Here is a 22615-nt window from a genome sequence, read left to right as displayed (position 1 = left end):
AAGACAGTTGAGATAGATGGGCTGAAAATTAATAAAAAGGAGGTACATAATGTTATTAAATTTACCAGGATTGGATGGATGCCAAGATAATGTGGGAAGTAAGGATAAAAATTGTGGAGGCATTGGTCATGATTTTCCATTCCTCTGAGGGCGTAGGGGTGGTGACATACGACTGGAGAATTGCAGATACAATACTCTTGTTTGGCAAAGGGTATATGGATAATCCAAGCTTTTGCAGACTATTTGTTTTAATGTCAGTGGTAGGGAAGCCTTAAGAAACAATAATAGAAACAAAATCATTTGTCACTTGGTCAAATGTGGATTAATGAAAGAAAACCAAAGTATGTTTGTTAAGAAGAAGAAAATGATGACAGCAGATACTGGAGATCAGAGTCAAGACTATGGTGCTGAAAAAGCACAGCAGGTCAGGCAGCATCCGAGGAGCAGGAGAACTGACGTTTCAAGAATAAACCCTTCATTCCTATGAAATGTCAATTCTCCTGCTCCTTGGATGCTGCCTGACTGCTGCGCTTTTCCAATACCACACTCTCGACTGTGTTTGTTAAGGGCAAATCATGTTTCACTCACTTGCTTGAGTCTACAGTTGAGATGACAGAGAGAATGAATGAGGCTAATGTAAACCAATTGACAAGTCCCAAATAACTAACTAGTGTGCAAAGATAGAGATTATGGGTCAGAATAGAACAGACAGTAGCAGCAAGAATATGAAATTAGCTGAGTGGTAGGAAACTAAGAGCACTGATGATGGATAGTTTCAACTGGAGAAAGGTTTGTTTTGATGTTTATCTTGAATTGGTATTAGGACTCTTGCTGTTTTTGAAATGCATTAATGACTTGAGTGTTAATTTATTCATTTGTGCTCTGCCAAAAACAGATCTGTTGATCATTCACTCTGAGTCATTTTCTTGGCAATTTTTGAGAGCCGTGGTTTTTCAACACCTTCCACTCTTTTGGGCCAGGGAAGCCCAAAGTCTACCTCAGATGGAACAGGACTTCATCCGTAGTGTTCACGTTATTCTGAATCACATCTGCAGTCCTCACTTTCTCCTCCTTAACAAATATACTCAAGTTTTCTTTCATTAATCCACATTTGACCAAATGACAAATGATTTTGTTTCTGAATCACTGTGTAGATAAATCAACTCACCTAGATTTGGATAGAAGTCCCAAATTTAAAACCTACAGATGACACACAACATTGAAGCTTTGTTATCTGTGAGGAGGATACAAATCAGCTTTAAGAGGATGTGAGCAATCTGGTGAAAAAGGTGGAGAAGTGGCAGATGAAATTTAATTCAGAGAAATGTGAAGTAATTGCTTTTGGTAGGAAGAGCAGTGTAACAGTCAGATCCCAGGAGAGGATCCCCGATTTATTATGGTTCCCAATAAGATATTCAAATTTTTGAGCACCCAGATGAAGATAGATGAAATGAATCCAAGAAGAAAGATCAATTACAAGATATATGGTTTAGTCTTTGAGTTGTTTATGAAGAATAGATAGTGCAATGTTGATCGACAAACACATTGATCTCAGGATTTTTGGTTTGGCAGGTTAGTTGCAAGTCTTTTGTCCTATTTCCTGTTTGCTGGCTTCCAGGACTCAGAACAAGAAAGTATCTTTTTCCCCTTCTGTGTTATGCAAAGTTTAATGGCTGTTCTCAAAGCTCAACTCAAGAACATCAGGCCATTCATGCACACAGGCCATGGTCGTGGCTTATTTTTAAATCCTGTCCCTGTGCCTTCTTGAGAGATGAAAACACAAATATGTCTCTTTCTCAGACTACTATATTGTTTTTATGATCATGTTCATAATCTGAGATACTCACGGGGGATTATGTTCAGTTTGTAATGCATATCTGTCTTCCAAGCCGTCTCTTTGATGTTTCTTTGACATTCATCCGGTGTGTCACTCCGCACAGCCACTGAAATTATATCTACAGTCATGGCTGTGGCAGTCTGCCTCTTAAAAAAAATTGTTGGAACTAAGTTTGATATGTGTACAGGTCATAACTGTGGTCATGACAATGGAAAGATACAATATAAAATAAAGAGTACAATTCTAAAGGGAGTGCAGGAGCAGGTGGCCTGAGGTATATGAGGGCAATTCATTGAAGGTGACAGAGCACATTGAGAAAGTGTTCATTAGAGCTATTATCATGGCTTTCTGAAAAGAATTGGAAAATTATCAGAAGAGAAAATATTTGAAAAAGTACTAGATCTAGCAATGGAATAGGACCACTATTGTATTCTGTTGCAGACAGCTGGCACAAATAGGGTGGGCTGAATAACTGTCCATTGTAATCATTCTACGATTTTAATCTACTGCTGTTTACTTTTATCAGAACTTGTAGTATCTGCATCAGGTTGCCCCTTATCATATTCCAACCCAATGAAAAGAGTCTTAACTTAAGTGTCTCTTCATAGCTGTATTCCATTCGTTCCTCGAGATATCTATTTGAATTGAAACTGACTCTTTGCCATTCTTTTTTTATATCCTTTCTATAACTGATAGAACATCACACATAGGGTTTGGGCTATCAGCAATCTTAAACTAATTGAACACGAGCCCCATTACTTTTGTACGTTGGAATTCTAGTATTAACTAAAGGTTCTGTTTCTTTTGTGTAATTGTGGATAGTTCACCTGTTAATGACTTGTGTATTCAAAAACTACTACATCTTTATTGTGTGTTAAATCTTTCTATTTGAGGTACATTCTTCCAAAATGTTTAATTAAAAAAAAGTTAAACATTGAGTTATGTCTGCCACATATCTGCCTGCTAACCTGTATCTGTCTTGTAGTATTTCACAATTTGTCAGATCCCAAACCAAAATTTGTTACCTTCAGCAAATTTCAAATGATCATCTGCCATTCCTAGCAAGCTCTCTCTATTTATTCAAAATTCAATAACTTCATTATATTCACAAATTGGGTTAGACATCCTTTCTCTGTGAAAGTATTAGCTCCATTCAGCAGTTTACATTTTTTACAAATGCAACATTGTTGTTGCTTGTAATCAGTGTCCTCTGCTTTTAAAGGTGTCCTCTTTGGGGAAAAAAAAATTCATGGCACATACATCCAATCAATAATTGTGCGTAAGTAACTCAATAGCTATCAGTCAGTAGCATTAATTAATATTTTAAGTAACTTACCTGCATTTCTTTTATAATTCTGTGTTATTCCCATTCAGTTTTATTTGAATATTCAAATACTACCTACCGATTAGAAATTTGTGCCCACCTTATTCCACCAGCTACTTATTTTATAATGTCTATTATTGCATATCATTTCATTTAAAATAATGAGATGTTGCTGTTTCATTTCTGTTCATGTCTATATTTTGGTGTTCATCTCTCCCTAGTAGCAAACTAACTTCTTCCATATAGGTTGCATTGCAAAAGCCATAGAAGTCATGAAGAAGATGGAAGAAATGAGAAAACCCATGGATCACCCTCTGATGGCTGCAGCAGCAACAGCAGTAATGAGGAAAATGAGAGTTCTAACTATACAGCAGAAACCTTCAAACAGAAAATCAGGAACAAAGCGAAATATGGTAAAAAAAAATATTTTATTCCTTTAGTTTATTCATTGTTGAATTGTTAATAATTTAAAAAGAAGGACAGTTTAGTAAATTGATTTTTTAAATGACTTTAAATGTTGCTTAATTTTTGTCATAAAATTGTACACAAGAGTATAGATTAATTTCTAGGGAGCCAAATACCCTTGCTTTCTATTTGCATCTGAAAAGTAGTGTTAAGATTCTGTACATTGTGAACAAGCATTTAACTGCCTTCCTTAAATTAATGTTATTTAATGTGAAAGTGCTTTGTGCTTGTGGTTCTTTGATGTGGAGGTGCCGGTGTTGGACTGGGGTGGACAAAGTTAAAAATCACAGAACACCAGGTTATAGTCCAACAATCTATTTGTAAGTACAAGCTTTTGGAGTACTGCTCCTTTGTCAGGTAACTAGTGGGGCAGGATCAAAGGACTCAGAATTTGTAATAAAAGATCAAAGTGTCATAAAACTGGTGCGACGTTTTGAACAAACCTAGATTGTTGTTGACTCTTTAATCAGTTAGAATGGGGATGCAGGTTTTAATTGATTAATATGTAAATTCCAGAACTACTTTCAAGTCACAATCCCAAGACAACTTAAGGTTTTATCAGCCTAAAAAAAAGAGTGACTGCTCAGCTCAGGCAGTGCATTTAAGAGTTTGACTGTATCTCAACTTTAAGTCAGACTGGTTCCATTTCCAAAGTAGGAATTTATAAAATGTTACATGGACTGACTGCCTATAGATGGTGTGCTTTTTGAACAAAGTGGAATGTATCTGCAAATATAAATCTGCAAATGCAAATTCACCCCATAGACTTAATTTGTGCCATGAGAAATCAAACAAGTTTTAAGCAGCTGAATATAAATTGTTGTTCATTGATTTTGCTTTCCTTTCTGCTAAGGTGGACAATTCATTAAATGCCAGAAACCTCCTCCCTATTTGTCAGATGTTGATGCAACCATACAGGTAATGTATAAGTATGCAGCTAGTATTACACTTTATGGGATGAAGTTAGTTATTCTACTATGTGTTACTGAACTGAATTTGGTCAAATCTGTATTCCCACACTGCTGCGACTACTTATTTAATTTCCCTTGTTTCGGTGAAAAGAAATTTGAGCACAACTATACACATTTTTTATAAGAAACAGAAAAAAATTTGAAAATGAAGGATTGAGAAAATAATCTGAAGTATATACCAGATTCCATATGGAATGAAGGCTTTTAATAGTTGAGCCATTCAGACTGACAAAGTCACTGGAATGTGCATAATGTAAACATTACTGTGCTTGTCTGATAATCCCTGCAGTCAAATTGCCTGTCAGTACTTAGGCTGACCAGCATCTTGTATGACAAGTGGCATTTGAGAGCGTCTGAATTCTCTACATCGTGTTGGGAATATGGTCTGAATGTCCTAGGAAAATTGACACCAAAAAGAGGACCCAAAAAAAACTTGTTGATGCAGCCTAGCCGAAATTCTGCCTTGAAACTTGAAATCATTATTATACTTGATATTTTTAGTTGAGCTTGCCTAGAGATATATATAACTTCTTTTGACGGGAATTGTTTGATACATTGATTCTCCATTTTCCTGATTTGTTAGTGATGTATGTGAAAGCTTAAAGGGGCTAAATTGTCCTGAATAAGAGATAAAATAAACTTTTCATATAAACTATTCACCAGTATTATATTTATGTTAGGATTCCAGTGTTCCCAAAACATCTTTCCAGGAACATGGCTGTTTCAGTAAGTATTATGTTTCAGACTTTGTAATTAGGCTTAAATAACATTGCTAATAACTGATCACAACACTACCAATAAATATTACAGAAGCTAAAACAAATGAAAACTTTATATTGGATCATTCGCAACCTTAGGAAAATTTGCGGCATATACAGGTAATGAACCATGTGGAAATGTCATAACTGTTGTAATGTAAGAAACACTAGTCAACTTATGCACAAGATCTCACAAACAGAAATGTGATAATGATACAATCCATTTTAGTGATTTGCTTGGTAGATTAAATACTCGCAGGATTATCAAAGAACTCCTGTGGTTTTGCTGGATTAGTTAATTTTAACCTGAGGGAGAACAGTGAATCTTGGCTTATCATTTCAACTACAAGACAGTACTTCTAGTAGTGAAGCATTCTGTCAAGCTGCAATGTCATCCTGGGTTTTATATTCAGTCCACCTGGAGCGGCGCTTGAATGCTTACCTTCTGAGTTAGATAAGAGTACGATCACGAACTGCAGTTAACAGCTAAGACTGGAATAAAAACAGAATTTTGCTCAATTTTCTGTGAATCTCCACACTGGTGCAGAGAATTTAGAACAATGAAGCAGTTCAGTCAGGCCAAGTGTTTATGCTCAAAATGGTCTTCCATATGCACAGTTTTGTCATCTAATCCTCGCAGCATAATTTTTAATTCCTTTTTATCTGTAATGAATTTATCAACCTTTACCTGGAATTTTGACAACTTTGTTGTAGCTTGCTCCAAATTTGAGTAAAGAGGTTCATCCTGAATTTCTTGTTGGATTTATTGGTTACTTTTATATTTATGATACTTGGGTCTGGTTTCCCTCCCAAATGAAAAGATCTTCACTCCAGTTAATTTTATAGAACTCTTACCAAGTCTCCCCACATATTCTTCTCATTTCTAGAGGGCAAATATTGGAATCTATTATAAATCATGCAATTTGCAAAAAGCAGGATACATAAAGGGGAACCAGTAGATGTACTGTACATTTGGATGTCCAAAATCACTTGATAAAGTACTGCACATACGGCTACTGAATAAGGTATGAGCCTATGGTGTATGGGTAGTACATTAGCATGGATAAAGGATTGGCTAAGTTATAGGAGACATAAAGTTGAGGTAAAAGGAGCACTTTTAGGGTGACAATTGTAACTAGTGCCACAGGTATATTGGATAAGAATTATTTAGAATAACTTTTCATGACTTAGATGAGGGAAGAGAACGTGTTATTGCGAAGCTTGTGATGACACAAAAATAAGTGGGAAGGCAAGTAGTGAGTAAGATATAAAAAGTCTGCAGAGGGTTTTAAACAGGTTAAGTGAGTGGGCAAAAACTTGGCAAATGGAATATAATGTGAGAAAATGTTACGTCAGTCAGATTGGCAGGAAGAGTAGAAGAGCTGAATAGTATATAAATGGGGAAAGACTGTAGCAAGTTGCAACACAGAGGGACATGGGGTGCTCTTGTATGAGTCACACAAATCTTGCATCCAAGTTCAATGGTTTAATAGGGAAGGTAAATGGACTGTTATCTATGTCAAAGGGAATGAAATATAAACATGGTCATAATACAAAATAAGTATAAAGACGATATAGTTATACCCCCAGACTTGGAATATTGTGAGCAGTTTTAGTCTTCATGAGACCTTAAGAAATAGGAACAGGCCATCCAGCCCTTGCTTGCTCTGCCATTCAATAGGATCATGATTGATCCAACATTCCTCATATTCACTTTCCTGCCCTTTCACTGTAAACTTCAATTCCCTGACTGATTAAGAATCTGTCTATCTTGGCCATCATATACATACAGAATTTGCACCCATAGCTGTCTGTGACAAGGAGTTCCAAAGATTCTCAACCCCCCCCACCCTCCAAGAAATTCTTCTTCATCTCAGTCTTAAATTAGCACTCCTTTATTCTGAGATTATATCATCTGGTCCGAGACTCTCCCATGAGAGGAAACATCCTCTCAGCATTTACCCAGTGAAGCACCTTTTAGAATCTCTAAGTTCAGTACAATCATCTCTCTGTATCTAAGGAAAGATATTCTGGCACTGGAAGCAGTCCAGAGAAGGTTTGCTAGGTTAATTTTGTTTGGAGGGATTTTCTTATGAAGTAAGTTTGAATATGTTTGACCTGTACTCAATGATGTTTAGAAGAATGAGAGGAGATTATGTTGAAACATATCAGAGTCTTAGGGAGTTTGAAAGGGTAGATTTGGAGAGGTTGTCTCCTCTTATTGAAGAGTCGAGGACTAGAGGGCATAATCTCAGAGTAAGGCACCACCCATTGAAGACACAGCACAAGAGAATTTATTTCCCTCAGGGCAGTGAATCTGTGGAGGGCTCAACAGAGGGCTGTTGAGGCTGAGTTGTTAAATATATTCAAGATTAGGATAAACAGATTTTTAATCAGGACAGAATTGAGGGTTATGGGGAAAAGGCAGGAAGGTGGTGTTGAAGATTATCAAGTCAGTCATGATCTCATTGAATGGCAGAGCAAACTTGATGGGCTGAATGACCTGCTTCTGTTTCTACATCTTAAACGGAATTTGGTAAATAAGCACAAGATTTGAACTCTATTTTGCTCATGCTTTAATTTCATTGATTTTGGCAAAAAGACTGAAATAAAATTTAATTATCAACAAATTTGAAATCCAAGTATGAAGTCTGTGTGTTTTGAATTGATCCTGCCAAAAGAGCTCATCCTGCTGAAAGACGTAAGCTTGGTATCCATTTACTTATTAAACATACTTAATTTTAAAAAAACTAGAATTGTTAATGTCATATTGCCCTGATACTGATAATCTTTTCTGCCCCTTTTCTCAGAAAAAGCTAAATCATTTTGGACTAAAGTACGAGCCACTGGAAGTGTCGATCGTGTATTTGAGGAACTGAGTGACGTGTTAAACTGCCTGAAACAGAAAATCAAGGCTGGTATGGCAAGTGACCAAGGTAAAAAAAAATTGAAGTGACACATTGAGTTATCTTTCCAAAAATATTTTTACATCTGTTTGCATTTCTGTAAACAATGAGTTCTGTTAACCTCTCATTGGTTTGTAGATAACAGCTTGCTAGTTCAGAATGATAAAACAGTTACTACCTTCTCAGGAAAGACTTTCAAACAAGGAACACTTGGCCCTTCGAACCCTTCAATAAAGTTGTGGCTGATCTAATTTTAACCTCAACTGTGCGTTCCTGTATAATCCCAATAATCTTTATCCGCTTCGTAATTAAGAATTTATCTACCTCTCTGAGAAATGTTTTAACATTCTGCATTTATTGACTTTTGAGGAAGTGAGTACCAAAGATTCACAATCCTCTGAGAGGAAAAGCTACTGAATCTCTCTTTTAAAATATGATCCCTAGTTCTAGATTCTCCAGAAGGGATGTTTTACATCTACTCCATCAAGTCCTCTGAGGATCATGTATGGTTGAATTAAGTCATCTTTGACTGTTCTGTATTCCAGAGGATGCAGGCCTGTCTGCAACTCAGAATTCTACATCCTGTCACTGTTCAGATAATATGCTTCATTTTTAACTTTGTCAAAATGGACAATTTCACGTTTTCCCACTTTGTACTCCATTTGCCACATCTTTGTCCACTCACTTAATCTATTCAAACTCCTTTGTAGGCTCCTTATGTCTTATTCATGACTCACTTTCCAATCTATGTTTGCGTCATCAGGAAATTTAGCAACCATATCTTACATACTTTCAAGCAAATGATCAATATAAATTGGAAAGATGTCACATACTACTTGTGACATCTTGTCAGCCTGAAAAAGACACATTTAATCCTACAAACCTAACCATCCTGGTTAAACAAACGCCCTAGTTAAGATAACTGACAAATCTATATCCAAATAACTCAAGTAGGGCTGCCATGTCTTATAAAAACAGTCTGTTGTGTGGTGCACCATGTTTGTTTAAAAAAAAGTCCAAAGGAATGTGCTCCATAATTAATTTCTGCCATCCCAGCAAGCCCGGCGGGTTCTCAGATACCCAGTTTATCAGAATATTCTTCTGTGCACAATATGCAAGAATATTAAATAGTTTCTTCCCCTGAAGAAATTACTTTTGTTATTTTCCAATCCAAAGGAACCTTCCCAAGTCTAATGAGTTTTGGAAAATTAAAAGCAACAAATCAACTATCTCACTCGCTACTTAAATTCCATCAGGACCTGGGTATTTATGTACGTATGTAGTTGGATGCATGTTGCCCCTTTAAGACAGCAGGTCATGTGGAGAGGCAGCCTCGTACCAACTGTAGAGCTGAGAGGATGCACAATAAAGTATTCCCTGTTCAAAATCTCTTGTAAACTCATTTATGAATCTGCAAGCCTACTAACCACACCCCAGTGCTGACTCTGGGTCTTCTTGGGCAGACGTGGCTGATTCCTGGTCTATTATGTGGCTGGTGGCTTGTACCTTATGCTTTGTTCTCTGAACTGTCTCCTTTAGACCCCTGTCCCTTCTCTTGCTTGTGTTATTCTTGGCAATTTCAGGCAATATAATCCACTTGTTTACACCTGCAGCGCTTGTCTTTTCAGATCCAACACGTTGACTCCTTATGGCCGCTCTTGCCTCATCGGCGGCATTCTACTGTTGGTGCCACACTCTGCTGAGTTTCGGCTATTCAGTGCACCTGAGCATTATCACTTGATTGTGTGGCTTTGCCGGCGGCCAACTTCATTGAGGTAGCAATTTTGAAAACTGCCTTGAAATTCAGGTTTGTCCTTGTTCATAGCTTTCACTGGATGTCTTTGTGTTAGAGGTCACAAACTAAATGGTCCCGCAAGGCATCTTTGAGGAACCCTCTGAATTGGGAATGTTCCACTAACCTCTTTGAGACAGCTCCAAATTTGGTGAGGAACTCTCCTTCTTGCTATGCCTGTTTAGAAAAATGCAAATGTTGTACAGTCATCAGTGGCTTTGGTGCAAAATAACTCCCCAAAACTTTGCTTAGTTCTTGGTATGTCTCGAGTCACAAAGGGCTTGCTCCCAGCGGTACTCAAGAAAACTGGTACTGTTACGTGTTCAGCCACCTTAAAAATCTTCAAAATCTTCGGTGTACAGTGACCAACATTCTGTCCCTCCAAGAAAGGGTCCCATCTCTCCAAATTGGCTGCCATTTTGTTTACTTGCCACTCTAGTCCAATAGCAATTTGCAGCCTGAATCCCACTGGTGAATCTTGCCCCTGTCATCTGCTCCCTCACTGACTGTGTTAGCATACCATTCTTTCCTGGCATCACCCGCAGCCTGAGTCCCTTCGGAGCTGCTCTCTGCAATGACTTTGGTAAGCGTCCAGAGAGTACTCCCCTCTTGGGCCCTTAGCCGAAGTCCCCTCACAACTGCTGCTGTCAGCCACTTCCTAATGCATACTGTTCTTCTCTGGTATCGACCACAAGCCAAGTCGCTTCGCGACTCCTTCCCTCCACAATACTGTCACAAACGCACAGTTGTATGAAGTCTGGGTGACATCCTTCTTCATAACAAAACAAAATGGTGTTCGCGCAGAGTTTGTGGCCCAAAACCAATCCTCGTTGCCAGTTTTGTGTTTGTGGTTCACTAGAACCATAATAGAACACCTGGTAAACGGAAGGTTAACTTGAGCAGGGGAATACTTTATTGTGTGTTCTCTCAGCTCCACAATCATGCCTAGCAACTGCCCCCTAGCACATGCCTCCAGGTCACCTGACCAGGTCTGTTAAAGGGGCAACACATACCTAACCATATACATAACACTGAGAACTTGTCTTCTTGCAGTTCGAACAAGCTACTCAGTACTGCTTCCCTGGTAATTATAATTTACTTGGGTTTCACCCTTCCTTTCAATTTCTGATTTACATCTATTTCCACGATGTTGCGTGTATCCTCTCTTGTGAAGACTGATGCAAACTATCTATTCAGTTTGCCTCCTTTCTCCTAATCATCCATTGTTAAATCCCCAGACTCATTTTCTAGAGGATGAAAATGTACTTGTTTACTTTTTCTTTTAAAAAGTGTCTGACAAAGCATTTCCTACATGTTTTCATATGTTTGGGTAAGAAATAAGAACTTGAATTCATGCATAGCATCTTCATATCCTCAGGACATCCCAATATGTTTCTGTGTTTCAGAAGCCACTTTCTGTGCATCCAAGTGATCTAACAAATCCAATGAAGCTGTACCTAGTTGAGCATAACATTGATTATGCTAAACGTTGATCCCTGGAGTGGAATTGTTAGGAAATCAATGCACGAATTGTAGCTTTGTGCATGTGCTTCCATTCTGTGAACTGAGCATGCAACGAATATAATGTGGCACTTATTTTGTAATTTTTTTTATCATTATTGGCACAGCGTCTAAGTTCAGCATGACTTGGGTTACATTCAAGATAATCCAAGGGTATGTTTATTTTCAATGAATAAGAAATGAGAAGAATCTAGAATCATTGGTGTTTACCCTATTATGTGCTGCTTAGAATATGGCAGGCTTACTTGGACAGCATAACACCTGTTAATTGTTATTCTTGAGATCAAGGTCTTAGGAATATTAATTTTTAATAAGTTTTCATATAGTAGCTATCTAGTGATCCTCAGGCACAGATCAATCAGCACTTATCAGAATGATAGCTTACAAGCTTACCATCAGTAAAATTGTGTCAATTTTATAGCTTTTTATTTTCATTTCTAGAGTTGTTTCACACAATTGTGGAGAATTTGCAAGAATGGACAATTGACTTGAGATTATTCTATTTATACTGTATGTCTCAATCAAACTGAGATATTTGTACGGTTAGAACAACTATTATTTATATAATGTGTCTAATATGATAAACCATCCCAAGCTGCTTAACAGTGGTAGTATGAGGTAAAGTATGATATCAAGTCACATTAGGAAATGTTAGATCAGATTGTTACAGATCCTATGAAGATGAATAACTTTTCGAGATTCAAATCTCTAGTTACTGGCTGAAAAAATGACCAGACGAAATTATAAAACACCAACTGTAACAGAAAATAATTTTTGATGAAACACCATTTTGTTTTTGGAGGTAACTAATGCTTTAGACCACAGAAATCAAAATTTCTGATTTATTCTCATTACACATTACACTACCCACAGAAATACAGTCCTTAGAGCAAACAACTTAGAATATCTCCCAGCTTCCAATGGGTTATAATATCTTTGTTTAACTGAGCAGGAACGTCAAGTTCAACTTCAACCATCTCTAGACACTTGCCTTAGTTTTTGGAGAGTTTCTTAAATCAGCCACCAGCAATAAAGCTTGGTCCACTGATGAGGTGGGAGGCTTGCTGGAGGTAACAAAGACAGGGTTTCAATTGCAGATGAGCTGACTGAGGGGAAGTCGAGCAATGTTACAGAGGTGAACTCTTAAGTTACAGAAACTGTAATGTGGTTGAAAGCTCATCTTGGGATCACACATTACATTGAGCTTGCAGACAGAACAGTTTAGCATCAAGCAGTTGCTCGGGAGAAGGTTGGAATAGTGATGGAAAATCAAAGACTGTCTTTGCAGTCTTTGGGAAAAAAAAATTCTGCCCATCTTGTACTGGATCTCATGAGCAATTTGGCAATTTAGAGACATGGGGAATTTGAGAGAAATGATATGGTAGAACTGGCTTCACTGTGCTTGTAGAACTGATGGGCCTTTGGATGCTGCCATGGAGGAACCACATGTAAATGAGAAATAGGAGGAAGACAATGATAGATCCTTGGGGGTCATGAGAGGCGACATTGGAAATGACATTTTTTTGATTGCGATTATATAGAGAAGCATCGAACACACGAACAGTCAGCTAACATGGCAGCCATATATGGCAGTTAGACGGTAGTCGTTTAGTGGGAGGAGTGTGGAAAGGACAGTAGGTGCATCTTATAGGCAAATGATTTCAGAGAGAGTATGAGGCACAGTGGGAGAAAAAAGAAAGAAAATTGCAAATTCAGGGCTGTGGCAGTGAGATGCTTGTGGAATTTTAGCCTGGTGAGCTATGGGAAGGGGTGATGGTGGCAGACACAGTTGATTAGATTGTTTCAATCTAGGTGACAAACAAGCTCCTTGCACTTGTTAAAGGTAAGGGTGGAGGAGATCGGCAAGAGACGTTTAAGATGAGTAGCACTATTGCCTCACAGTGTCAGGCACTGGGGTTCGATACCACCCTTGGATGACTGTGTGGAATTTGCACATTCTCCCCATGTCTGCATGCGTTTCCTCCCACTGTCCAAAGATGTGCAGATTGAGTGGATTGGCCATGCTAAATTACCCATAGTGTCCAGGGATGTACAGGCTAGGTGGGTTAGCCATGAGATATGCAAGTTTACAAGAATAGGGTAGGGAGGTGGGTCTGGGTGGGATGCTCTTTGGAGGATGGGTGTGGACTTGATTGACCGACTGGCTTGCTTCCACACTGTAGAGATTCTATGAAACTTGCTGCAGAGAAAAGGATTCCAGAATATCCCTAAATAGTTGGCAGTTTTCCAAACCAGAGTAGAACACAGTAGCACTTCGTGATCTTGCTAGATTTGGTAGTGATGAGTTGTCTGCCATATCCTTTCAAATCTGCAGTCCTTGGTTTTAGGGGAGTAGAGATGACAGACATATCAGGGAGACAGCTGCGTGAGAACAATAATAGTGTTGATTGGGACCCTGTGAAGGTTGTTGTTGAACATTATTGTATGCTGCAGAAATGTTGTGGTGAACGAAGGGGCTACATAGTGAGCATTTTTAGCTGGCAGTTGTCAGTGAAGTCAAGACACTACTTTTCCAGAGGGCAAATAAAGAAGAAAGTAGGATTTGGAGCGGAAAGTAGGTTACAAGTGGAGAGCAATGCAAGGAATTGAACAGCGAGAGCCTTATTTGATACAATCTCTTGATTGATACTATGGGAGTATTGAGGCCATGGGAAATGCCAAGGTCAAGCAAGTGACTGTGATGATAGGGAGTTTACATTACCACAGATTGCTGACATGGTAAAGCAATGAATATTAAAAAGGTCAAGGTAAAGTCATCGTAGTCTGAGTAGACCATTGGGCTGCTCTCATCAGGGAGAAGATCACCACACCTCAAGCAAAGGGAAAGGTTGAGAATAGGAATCCTTCATAGTAACCTCAGCCAGTGGGGGAATTGAACCCATGTTGTTGGCATCGCTCTATTTAGTAACCAGCCATTCAGCCAACTGAGTTAATCAATCCCCTCCATTAAGAGATCTTCAGTATACATTCAAGTTTTCAGAATATACTCAGTCCAGTGCTACATCGGAATTCAACTTGCTCTGCATTGCAATTTAACTTTAACCATTGACATACAAAATCTTTTCAATATGTTTTACTGGTGAAGGAGATGAAGGATATATATAATTAGAACTGATCCAACAATATTTCAGCAAGCAGTGATCTTAAACAGTTTAAGCATAATTCTTCAATATAAACTTTTCAAATACAGAATTTTTTTTGATGAAGGAACCATGTGCAGGGCTCTTTGGATATTTCGAATTTCATAGATGTTCAGCTAAATCATTCCAACAAAAGAAGTCATAGACATCACAGTGTCATCAGCTAAGGCTTATAGGTTTCAACTTAGTAAGTACATGGCTTACACATTTAGTGCAAAGAGCAGGTACCAGTTTTGCAGGTTGCTATTAAGATATGAGGAATACAGAGGAACATGATGAATACAGTATTTGTTGCCTTTTGAATCCTTTAGGTTTCTTATTCACCACCTGCTCTGACAGTTTATATCTTAATAACATATCTTGATTGACTAAATAAGATGAAGACTTTTTTGTCGTCTTCTAATATACTGAGTGGCTCTAAAAGTTTTTAATTTGGAGAAACCGCAAAAGCTTTGATATGATGGTAAATATGGTTATTTTAAGTCTTACATGAATTTATATTTTTAAAAATGTAATTCTTGCAGTTGAGGCAATGTTAGTATTTATTGCCCATCCCTGATGCCATGCTAAGGTGGTAGTGAGCTGCTGCTGTCAATGCAGTATACAATAAGTGGCTTGCCAGATTACAGTATTTCAGAGGACTGTTAATAGTCAGCCATACGTTTTTAAGATTGGAGACACTTCAAGTGCAGTCTGCAGACTTCATGAGGACAAAATGTTCCCTGCCTCAAAGAAACCAATTGGCCGAAAGAACAGAGATAAAGTTTAAATACAGTATTGGGGAAAATATAGGTTTCAAACCCATATATGTAGCATATTCATGGATTAGCAAACATTGCCATAACCTTTCCATAGTTTTATGGTAATCTTTCAAACTGAATTCAAGTTCTTGCAATGCCTTGGTTTTTTTTTATTCACTTGGGCTTTACTGGCTGGCCAGCATTTGTTGCCCATCTGGAGCTGCACTTGAGAAAGTGGTGATCTGCTGCCTTCTTGAACCACTGCAGTTCATGTGCTGAAGGTTGATTCACAGTGCCCTGAGGGAGAGAATTGGAGGATTTTGACCCAGTGACTGAAAGAACAGTGATATCATTCAAAGTCAGGATGGTGAGTGGCAGGGAAGGAAACTTGCAGTGGTGGTTTTTCCAGGTATCTGCTACTGTTCATGACCTTCTAGTTGAAAGTTCTTGTGGGTTTGGAAAGTGCTATCTAAGGATCTTTGGTGAATGTCTGCAGTTTGAGATGCTATTTATACCATAGCATCATAGGAAGGTGCAGGAATAGGCTGTTCAGCCTCTGAGGCCAGCCATGCCATTCAAAAGAGTCAAGGCTGATTTGATCTTCTTTGCATCTCTTTTCTTTTCTTATTACCCTTGATTCTTCTCATCTCAACCTTAAATATACTCAAAGACTCTGACCCTACAGTCACTGTGGCAAGGAGTTTTGAAGACTCTCAACCCTCTGAGAGAAAATAATTTCTCATCTCAGTCTTAAATTGGCACCCCTTTACTTCTATGAGAACAGTAAAGGAGAAGAAGACGTTAAATTAGAGTTCTTAAAATGATGAAATGACAGGGCAAATTGAGACCAAGCTACTCCATTGATTGGGGAGCCACTATTGAGAGGCCATCAGGGAGAGTGAGGTTAGCAAAACTTTCTTTATGCAAGAACTGTTGGAGCATGGAATGCTATGCCTTGCAAAATACTGAAGGCTGAGTTTATTTGTATCACCTAAGGGAAAATAGTAAAATGTCTGAAGTAGCAGAAGTTATTGATGAGAGCAATACACTCAGATTGACCCACTCAACAAACAGTTGCTGTAAACATAATAGACAAAATCACATTTCTCTTATATGGAAACATCTATAGTTTAGCATAATCACAGGGTGATGTAATTACTGTATACCCAGTCTGAATTCTCTGTTTCCAGCACTAAAGCCAATTAACATAATATTTATCTAAGTACATATGGGTAGATTTATTCCAGAATTTCAGGATGAACAATCATTTGTTGTCAAATAATTTAGCTCGGTAAACAAAATTTCAGTTTAATTTTGCACCTTGAATTATGCTGCTTTGCATTGTCACATGACATGTTTAGTTATCTATACTGTTAGTTAATCACAGATTGAAACGAATGGGTGTTCATGTACCAGTTGCTGCAGATCTCCCAACTGGAAGTGTGCCTTCAAATAACTAGTAATGAGTTTGATGAGAAAGTATGATTTGGTAAAATGTTGAACTGTTTATTTCAAGACTTCTTTCTGTCTCCCTTAAAGTATTGTGGATAGCAAATTTAAATGGACTTTCAAAATTCAGTTATATTTTGTTTTGACCAGTTATAATCTCATAAATTGTGTTTGACTTAAGCACTTCAATATTTCCTGTCTTTTACCTGACGCAAGTTTACTTAAATAGTTGTTGGGAAGGATGGCTGCTACACGAATATCTTTATTGAAGAGACTCTTCTGCTTATCTAAACTCATAGCCTGTCTAAAAACCTGTTTACTTCTTGCAGAGTATTTGAAGGCTTTGATTTTAATTAACAAGGCTGGAATCCAAGACTCTTTGCTTTCATTTGATACATCAGGTAGGCTAAACATATTACTGTTTTATTATACGTCATTGATATTAAGTTGAGGACAGTAGGAAAAGCCCAGTATATATTGTGGGAAGAGCAATAATTACTTGATAAAAGTGATAGAATTTCAGGGGGCGGCATGGTGGCTCAGTGGTTAGCACTGTTGCCTCACAGCACCAGGGTCCCGGGTTCGATTCCAACCTCGGATGACTGTCTATAGAGTTTGCACATTCTCCCTGTGTCAGCGTGGGTTTCCTCTGGGTGCTCTGGTTTCCTCCCACAGTCCAAAGATGTGCAGGTTAGGTGAATTGGCCATACTTAAATTGTCAATTAGGTGCATTAGTCAGAGGGAAAAGGTATTTGGCTGGGTTACTGTTCGGAGTTTCGGTGTGGACCTGTTGGGCCGAAGGGCCTGTTTCCACACTGTAGTGAATCTAATCTAATCTAATTTTGGCTTTCTTGGTTTTTGAATTTTTCTGTTTAAGATAATTAGATTTATTGCGTAAATGTTTGTCACAAGAAACTCCTGTTATGTTTTTGCCACCTTAACAAGAAAGCCTCAGGACAATTAGCAAAGTTCTGTTCTGAACTCATTACAAAGGCTAAAAAACTGCAGATGCTGGAATCCAAAGTAGACAAGCAGGAGGCTGGAAGAACACAGCTAGCCAGGCAGCATCAGGAGGTTGTGAAATCAGTGTTTCGGGTATAACCCTTCTCCAGGACTGGGGGTGAAGGTGAGGGAAACTGCAGATAAAGGGAGGAGGAGGGAGGGTTTTGGGTGGGGAGGGGTGGAGTGGTAAGGTAGTGATGGGCGAACACAGGTAGAGGGTACAGCCTGGTTGGTTGGTGGGAGGAATGAATCCGATTGGTGGCTGGAATGAAGGGTCGGTAAATAGAATAGAAGGGAGGAGGAGGGGCTGGAAAGGGAGTCAGGAGGTGGGAAGGGAGCTTATTTGAAATTGAATAGCTCAATGTTAAGTCCTCTGGGCTGTAGGCTGCCCACATGGAAGATGAGGTGGTGTTCCTCCAATTTGCGATCTGATTCACTGTGGCAATGGAGGAGGCTGAGAATGATCATTTTGGAGAAGGAATGGGAAGGGGAATTGAAATGGGCAGTGACTGGGAGATCAGGTTGGCTCTTGCAGGCCTGGCTGAGATCCTTAGTAAAACATGTTTTTACTTCACATTTGGTCTCACCGATGAAGAGAAGGCCGCATCAGGAGCACCGGAGACAGTAAACTAGGTTGGAGGAGGGGCAGCTGAACCTCTGTCTCACCTGGAAGGACTGTTTGGGGTCCTGGATGGAGGTGAGAAGGGTGGTGTGCCTCCAGGTTTTGCATCTTTTATGATCGCAGGCGAAGGTACTGGGGGTCTGGCAGGGGTAATTTTGGGGAGAGTGGTGTGAACCAAGGAGTGACAAAAGTAGCAATCCTTGCAGAAGGCAGACATGCACACACACACCCAGTACCTTACCCTGCAACTGTAAAAGATCCAAAACCTGCTGCCACATCAGCCCTCTCCCCTCCATTCAGGGCCCCAAACAGTTCTTCCAGGTGAGACGATGGTTCACCTGCCTCTCTTGCAACTTAGTTTCCTGTATTCAGTGCTTCCGATGTGGTCTACTCTTCATCGGTGAGACCAAACGTAAACCAAGGGCACGTGTCTCAGCCGGGCCTGCAAGGGCTGACCTGACCTGCCAGTCACTGCCCATTTGAATTCCCCTTCCCAATCCTTCTCAGCCTCCTCCATTGCCACAGTGAGTCAGACCGCAAATTGGAGGAACACCGCCTCATCTTCCATCTGGGCAGCCTACAGCCCAGAGGACTTAACATCGAGTTATTCAATTTCAAATAAACTCCCTTTCCAGCTCCTCTCCTCCCCTTTCGTTCCACTTACCGACTCTTCTTTCCAGCCACCAACCAGATTCACTTCTCCCATCGACCAACCAGACAGTACCCTGTACCTATGTTCTTCTATCACTACCTCACCCCTCTGCCCACCCAAAATCCACCCCCAGTCCTGAAGAAGGGTTATACCTGAAACACTGACTTCTCCAGTGCTGATGCTGCCTGGCTTGCTATGTTCTTCTAGCCTCCTGCTTGTCTACTCAACTGTACAGGCAATAAAATATTTTTTTGAAGTGTTGTCATATAGGAGAGCATTTTCGTACACGTTTCCACAAAAAAAAAAAGACATGATCAAGTAGTCTCTCTTTATAGTGATATAGGTTGAGGAATAAAATATTAGCTAGGACATTGGACAGAGCTCTCCAGCTGTTAACCAAAATAGAATTATTGGATCTTTTACATCCACCTGAGAAAGCAGATGGAGATCTACTTTGCAGAATTCCTCAAGTTGAACTGAAGGGGCAACCTAAATAATGTGCGAAAGCCTCTGGAATGAGAGTCAGTGAGGCCCGTACCCATAATCTCTTTGTGTGTGTGCATACATGTACGCATGCAAACATAGTCGAAGATATAATTAAATATGAAACTTATCATAGATGTATTTTATTAATGTGAAGTAAATCTCTTGGCTGCGAGATCTAAAAGGCGTTTGCAAATTGCTGTAAAGTGCAAGCCAATTGGAAATTCTTGGGTCAATATCCTTCATTAATACTGCATACCTTTGTATAAATAGAAAATGAGGAACAATTTCAGCATGACATTGAAGAGGTGGTATCAGAAAAGGTTATGATTTCTGAAGAGCCAGAAGCACATTCAGCACCAAGCAGTTCCCTGTGTATGTAAGTGTGCAATATGTATTTGAAATAGTAGGATCTCACATTTTTGATTACTTTGTGACTGACGGTAATATGGGTGCAAATTTTTTTGCATGATATTTGTTGTTAATTAAAATTAGGAGCACTGTTTAAAACTTTGTTGTTCTTCCCCCATCTGTTCTGTGACTGTTTTTGCTTCTGAGGCTTGATTCGTATGTTTGATTAATTGACTCAGCTTGAAGTCAATATTTAAATTGTACATTTGTTTTTATATTTCAGTTAGTCATATAAATTTTCTTTCTCTGTTTCTGTAAACTCGTAGCTGCCTCCTAACACTGAATTGAATAATATGCAGTTTTCTCCTAAGAGATTCATTATACCATGTAATGCGTCAGTCATTAGTCTGATTTAAAAAAAAGTTATTTCAACTAGCTTGATCCTTAAAAAAAAAGTCCTAATTGTTCCAAAGGTACACATAATGAGGTCAGCCACAAATGAACCAAGTTGGATGAAAGAGCTTTGCAGATTGGCAGTTCGTTGTGAAAATCTGACTGCTGGAAAATAAAATGACTTTTCTCCCCTCTTCAATGTACTTTTTGACACTATGGAGTGTGGTACATGCACCTCTATCAGGTTAAAAACAAAGAGGAGAAAAATTGGTATCTGCATTTCCTGTTTGAAAATAAGGTTGGCAATTTTATGCTTAATAAACTAAAAGATAAATGTCAGTGAGCTGTTAATTTCTTGCCAACTGATTAGTTTATTTTGTGGCATATACAGAATTGGTTTATTTTCTTAATTTGACATTAGTTGGTGGGACCATGCATGGTCATGATTAAAATGTAGTATAGAGTGATGTAGTTTGAAACTGCAGCCTAATAATAAAGTAACAGTTTAAACTTTAATACTAACCCTAAAGAAAAGTTTACGAAAGAAATTCTAAGCATTAACAGGAGATAAATAAGAGCGGACTGCAGTGATTTATATAAAATCGTTGAGGGCAGTTTAGTCTGGAGTACCATTTAAAGCTCAAACATCACCTTAGAACAAGATGTTTAGATTCATGCTAGTAATAAGCAAGTGCAGGACTGATTTTTGGAAATCCTTATTCACTCATGTTGAATACATGTGCAATGTTTTTCCTACTGGCAGGAGATGCTAAAACTTGAGACACTTGGTTGCTGTGGTACAGGAACTGTCAGTATGCATTAAATGTTAAGCTAAAGGAAATAAATAAAGAAGGTTTATAGTCGTATGACAGACTTCAAATCTCTATAAAATTAACAGTCTGCTAAACCCTTTTGAATTGTCGTCAGTGCTCGAATGTATGAAATCTTATACTGCAAGATCCCACAGTAAGCATTGTGATTATGACCAGATAATCATGTTAGCTGAGGGTTAAGTGTTGGCCCAGAGAATTTGACGTAGGATTTGAACCAGCAGCCTTCTGACTTGAGATGCAAGCATGCAACCACTGAACAATGATTGCACTAAATAATGTTGAATAGGGACTATCATTGACATATGATTTTGCTTCTGTTTCCATCATCAAGAGTTCTCATTTTGATGAATAAAAATGACATAAAAGGCTTACCAATCCTCTTTCTTGTATTTGCACAGAAGTCAGTGTATAAATTAAGCCTTTGAACAATCCTGTCAAAACTGTATTAATTTAGGGAAAAGATGAGCTGCCGTCTTGGATATGAGCAGTTGCAGTTTTGAATTGTGTTCAGTATTTGATGTGAAGGGTTGACATAGGGTTGTAGAGATGTACAGCATGGAAACAGACCCTTCGGTCCAACCCGTCCATGCTGACCAGATATCCCAACCCAATCTAGTCCCATTTGCCAGCACCCGGCCCATATCCCTCCAAACCCTTCCTATTCATCTACCCATCCAGATGCCTTTTAAATGTTGCAATTGTACCAGCTTCCACCACATCCTCTGGCAGCTCATTCCATACATGTACCACCATGTGTGAAAATGTTGCCCCTTAGGTCTCTCTTATATCTTTCCCCTCTCACCCTAAACCTATGTCCTCTAGTTCTGGACTCCCTGGCCCCAGGGAAAAGACTTTGTCTATTTATCCTATCCATGCCCCTCATAATTTTGTAAACCTCTATAAGGTCACCTCTCAGCCTCCGATGCTGCAGGGAAAACAGCCCCAGCCTGTTCAGCCTCTCCCTGTAGCTCAGATCCTCCAACCCTGGCAACATCCTTGTAAATCTTTTCTGACATGTTTTGAACCCCATGCATCTTCATAACATGGACCATCTCACCTGCTTGATCTCTTGTTATAAAACTATAAAGTATTGTGAGTAAATCCTGCATTTATAAATGAAAAATTGATGGTGACTACTAATGCAAGTACAGCACATTATGGATGAAAAAAAGAGACATGTCATAAACCAAATGCATTTAAATGTGATTTTAAGGGATGGAAAAATGGTGACTTGTGTCCAGGACTGTTATAGATGGTCTACTTTTCTAAAGTTGACAAGGAATAGATATTTTAGCTTGTAAAGCTACAAGTTAATGAAGAGGCAAAACAATTCTGAGATTAGTGTTTAAGAAATT

At 38.8% G+C, this 22615-nt stretch overlaps 1 protein-coding gene across 5 annotated transcripts in view; it reads left to right on the top strand.

Moving 5' to 3' along the window:
- The window catches only part of LOC122554951 (histone-lysine N-methyltransferase SETDB2), a 100351-nt gene that overhangs the window by 25314 nt on the left and 52422 nt on the right, over positions 1-22615 (top strand). For all 5 annotated transcript variants that reach the window (XM_087993010.1, XM_087993007.1, XM_087993009.1 and 2 more), the window contains 6 exons: positions 3408-3574; positions 4480-4544; positions 5278-5323; positions 8166-8291; positions 17254-17325; positions 19957-20062. In XM_087993010.1, the coding sequence (XP_087849136.1) occupies positions 3408-3574; positions 4480-4544; positions 5278-5323; positions 8166-8291; positions 17254-17325; positions 19957-20062 (582 nt within the window). The remainder of the gene's footprint in view (positions 1-3407; positions 3575-4479; positions 4545-5277; positions 5324-8165; positions 8292-17253; positions 17326-19956; positions 20063-22615) is intronic.

This window comes from Chiloscyllium plagiosum, unplaced genomic scaffold (genome assembly GCF_037043375.1).
Source record: "Chiloscyllium plagiosum isolate Xiang-an unplaced genomic scaffold, Cpla_swu_hap1 HiC_scaffold_12, whole genome shotgun sequence".
In the NCBI taxonomy this organism is placed as follows: domain Eukaryota; kingdom Metazoa; phylum Chordata; class Chondrichthyes; order Orectolobiformes; family Hemiscylliidae; genus Chiloscyllium; species Chiloscyllium plagiosum.
This window is presented reverse-complemented; position numbering and strand designations above follow the sequence as displayed.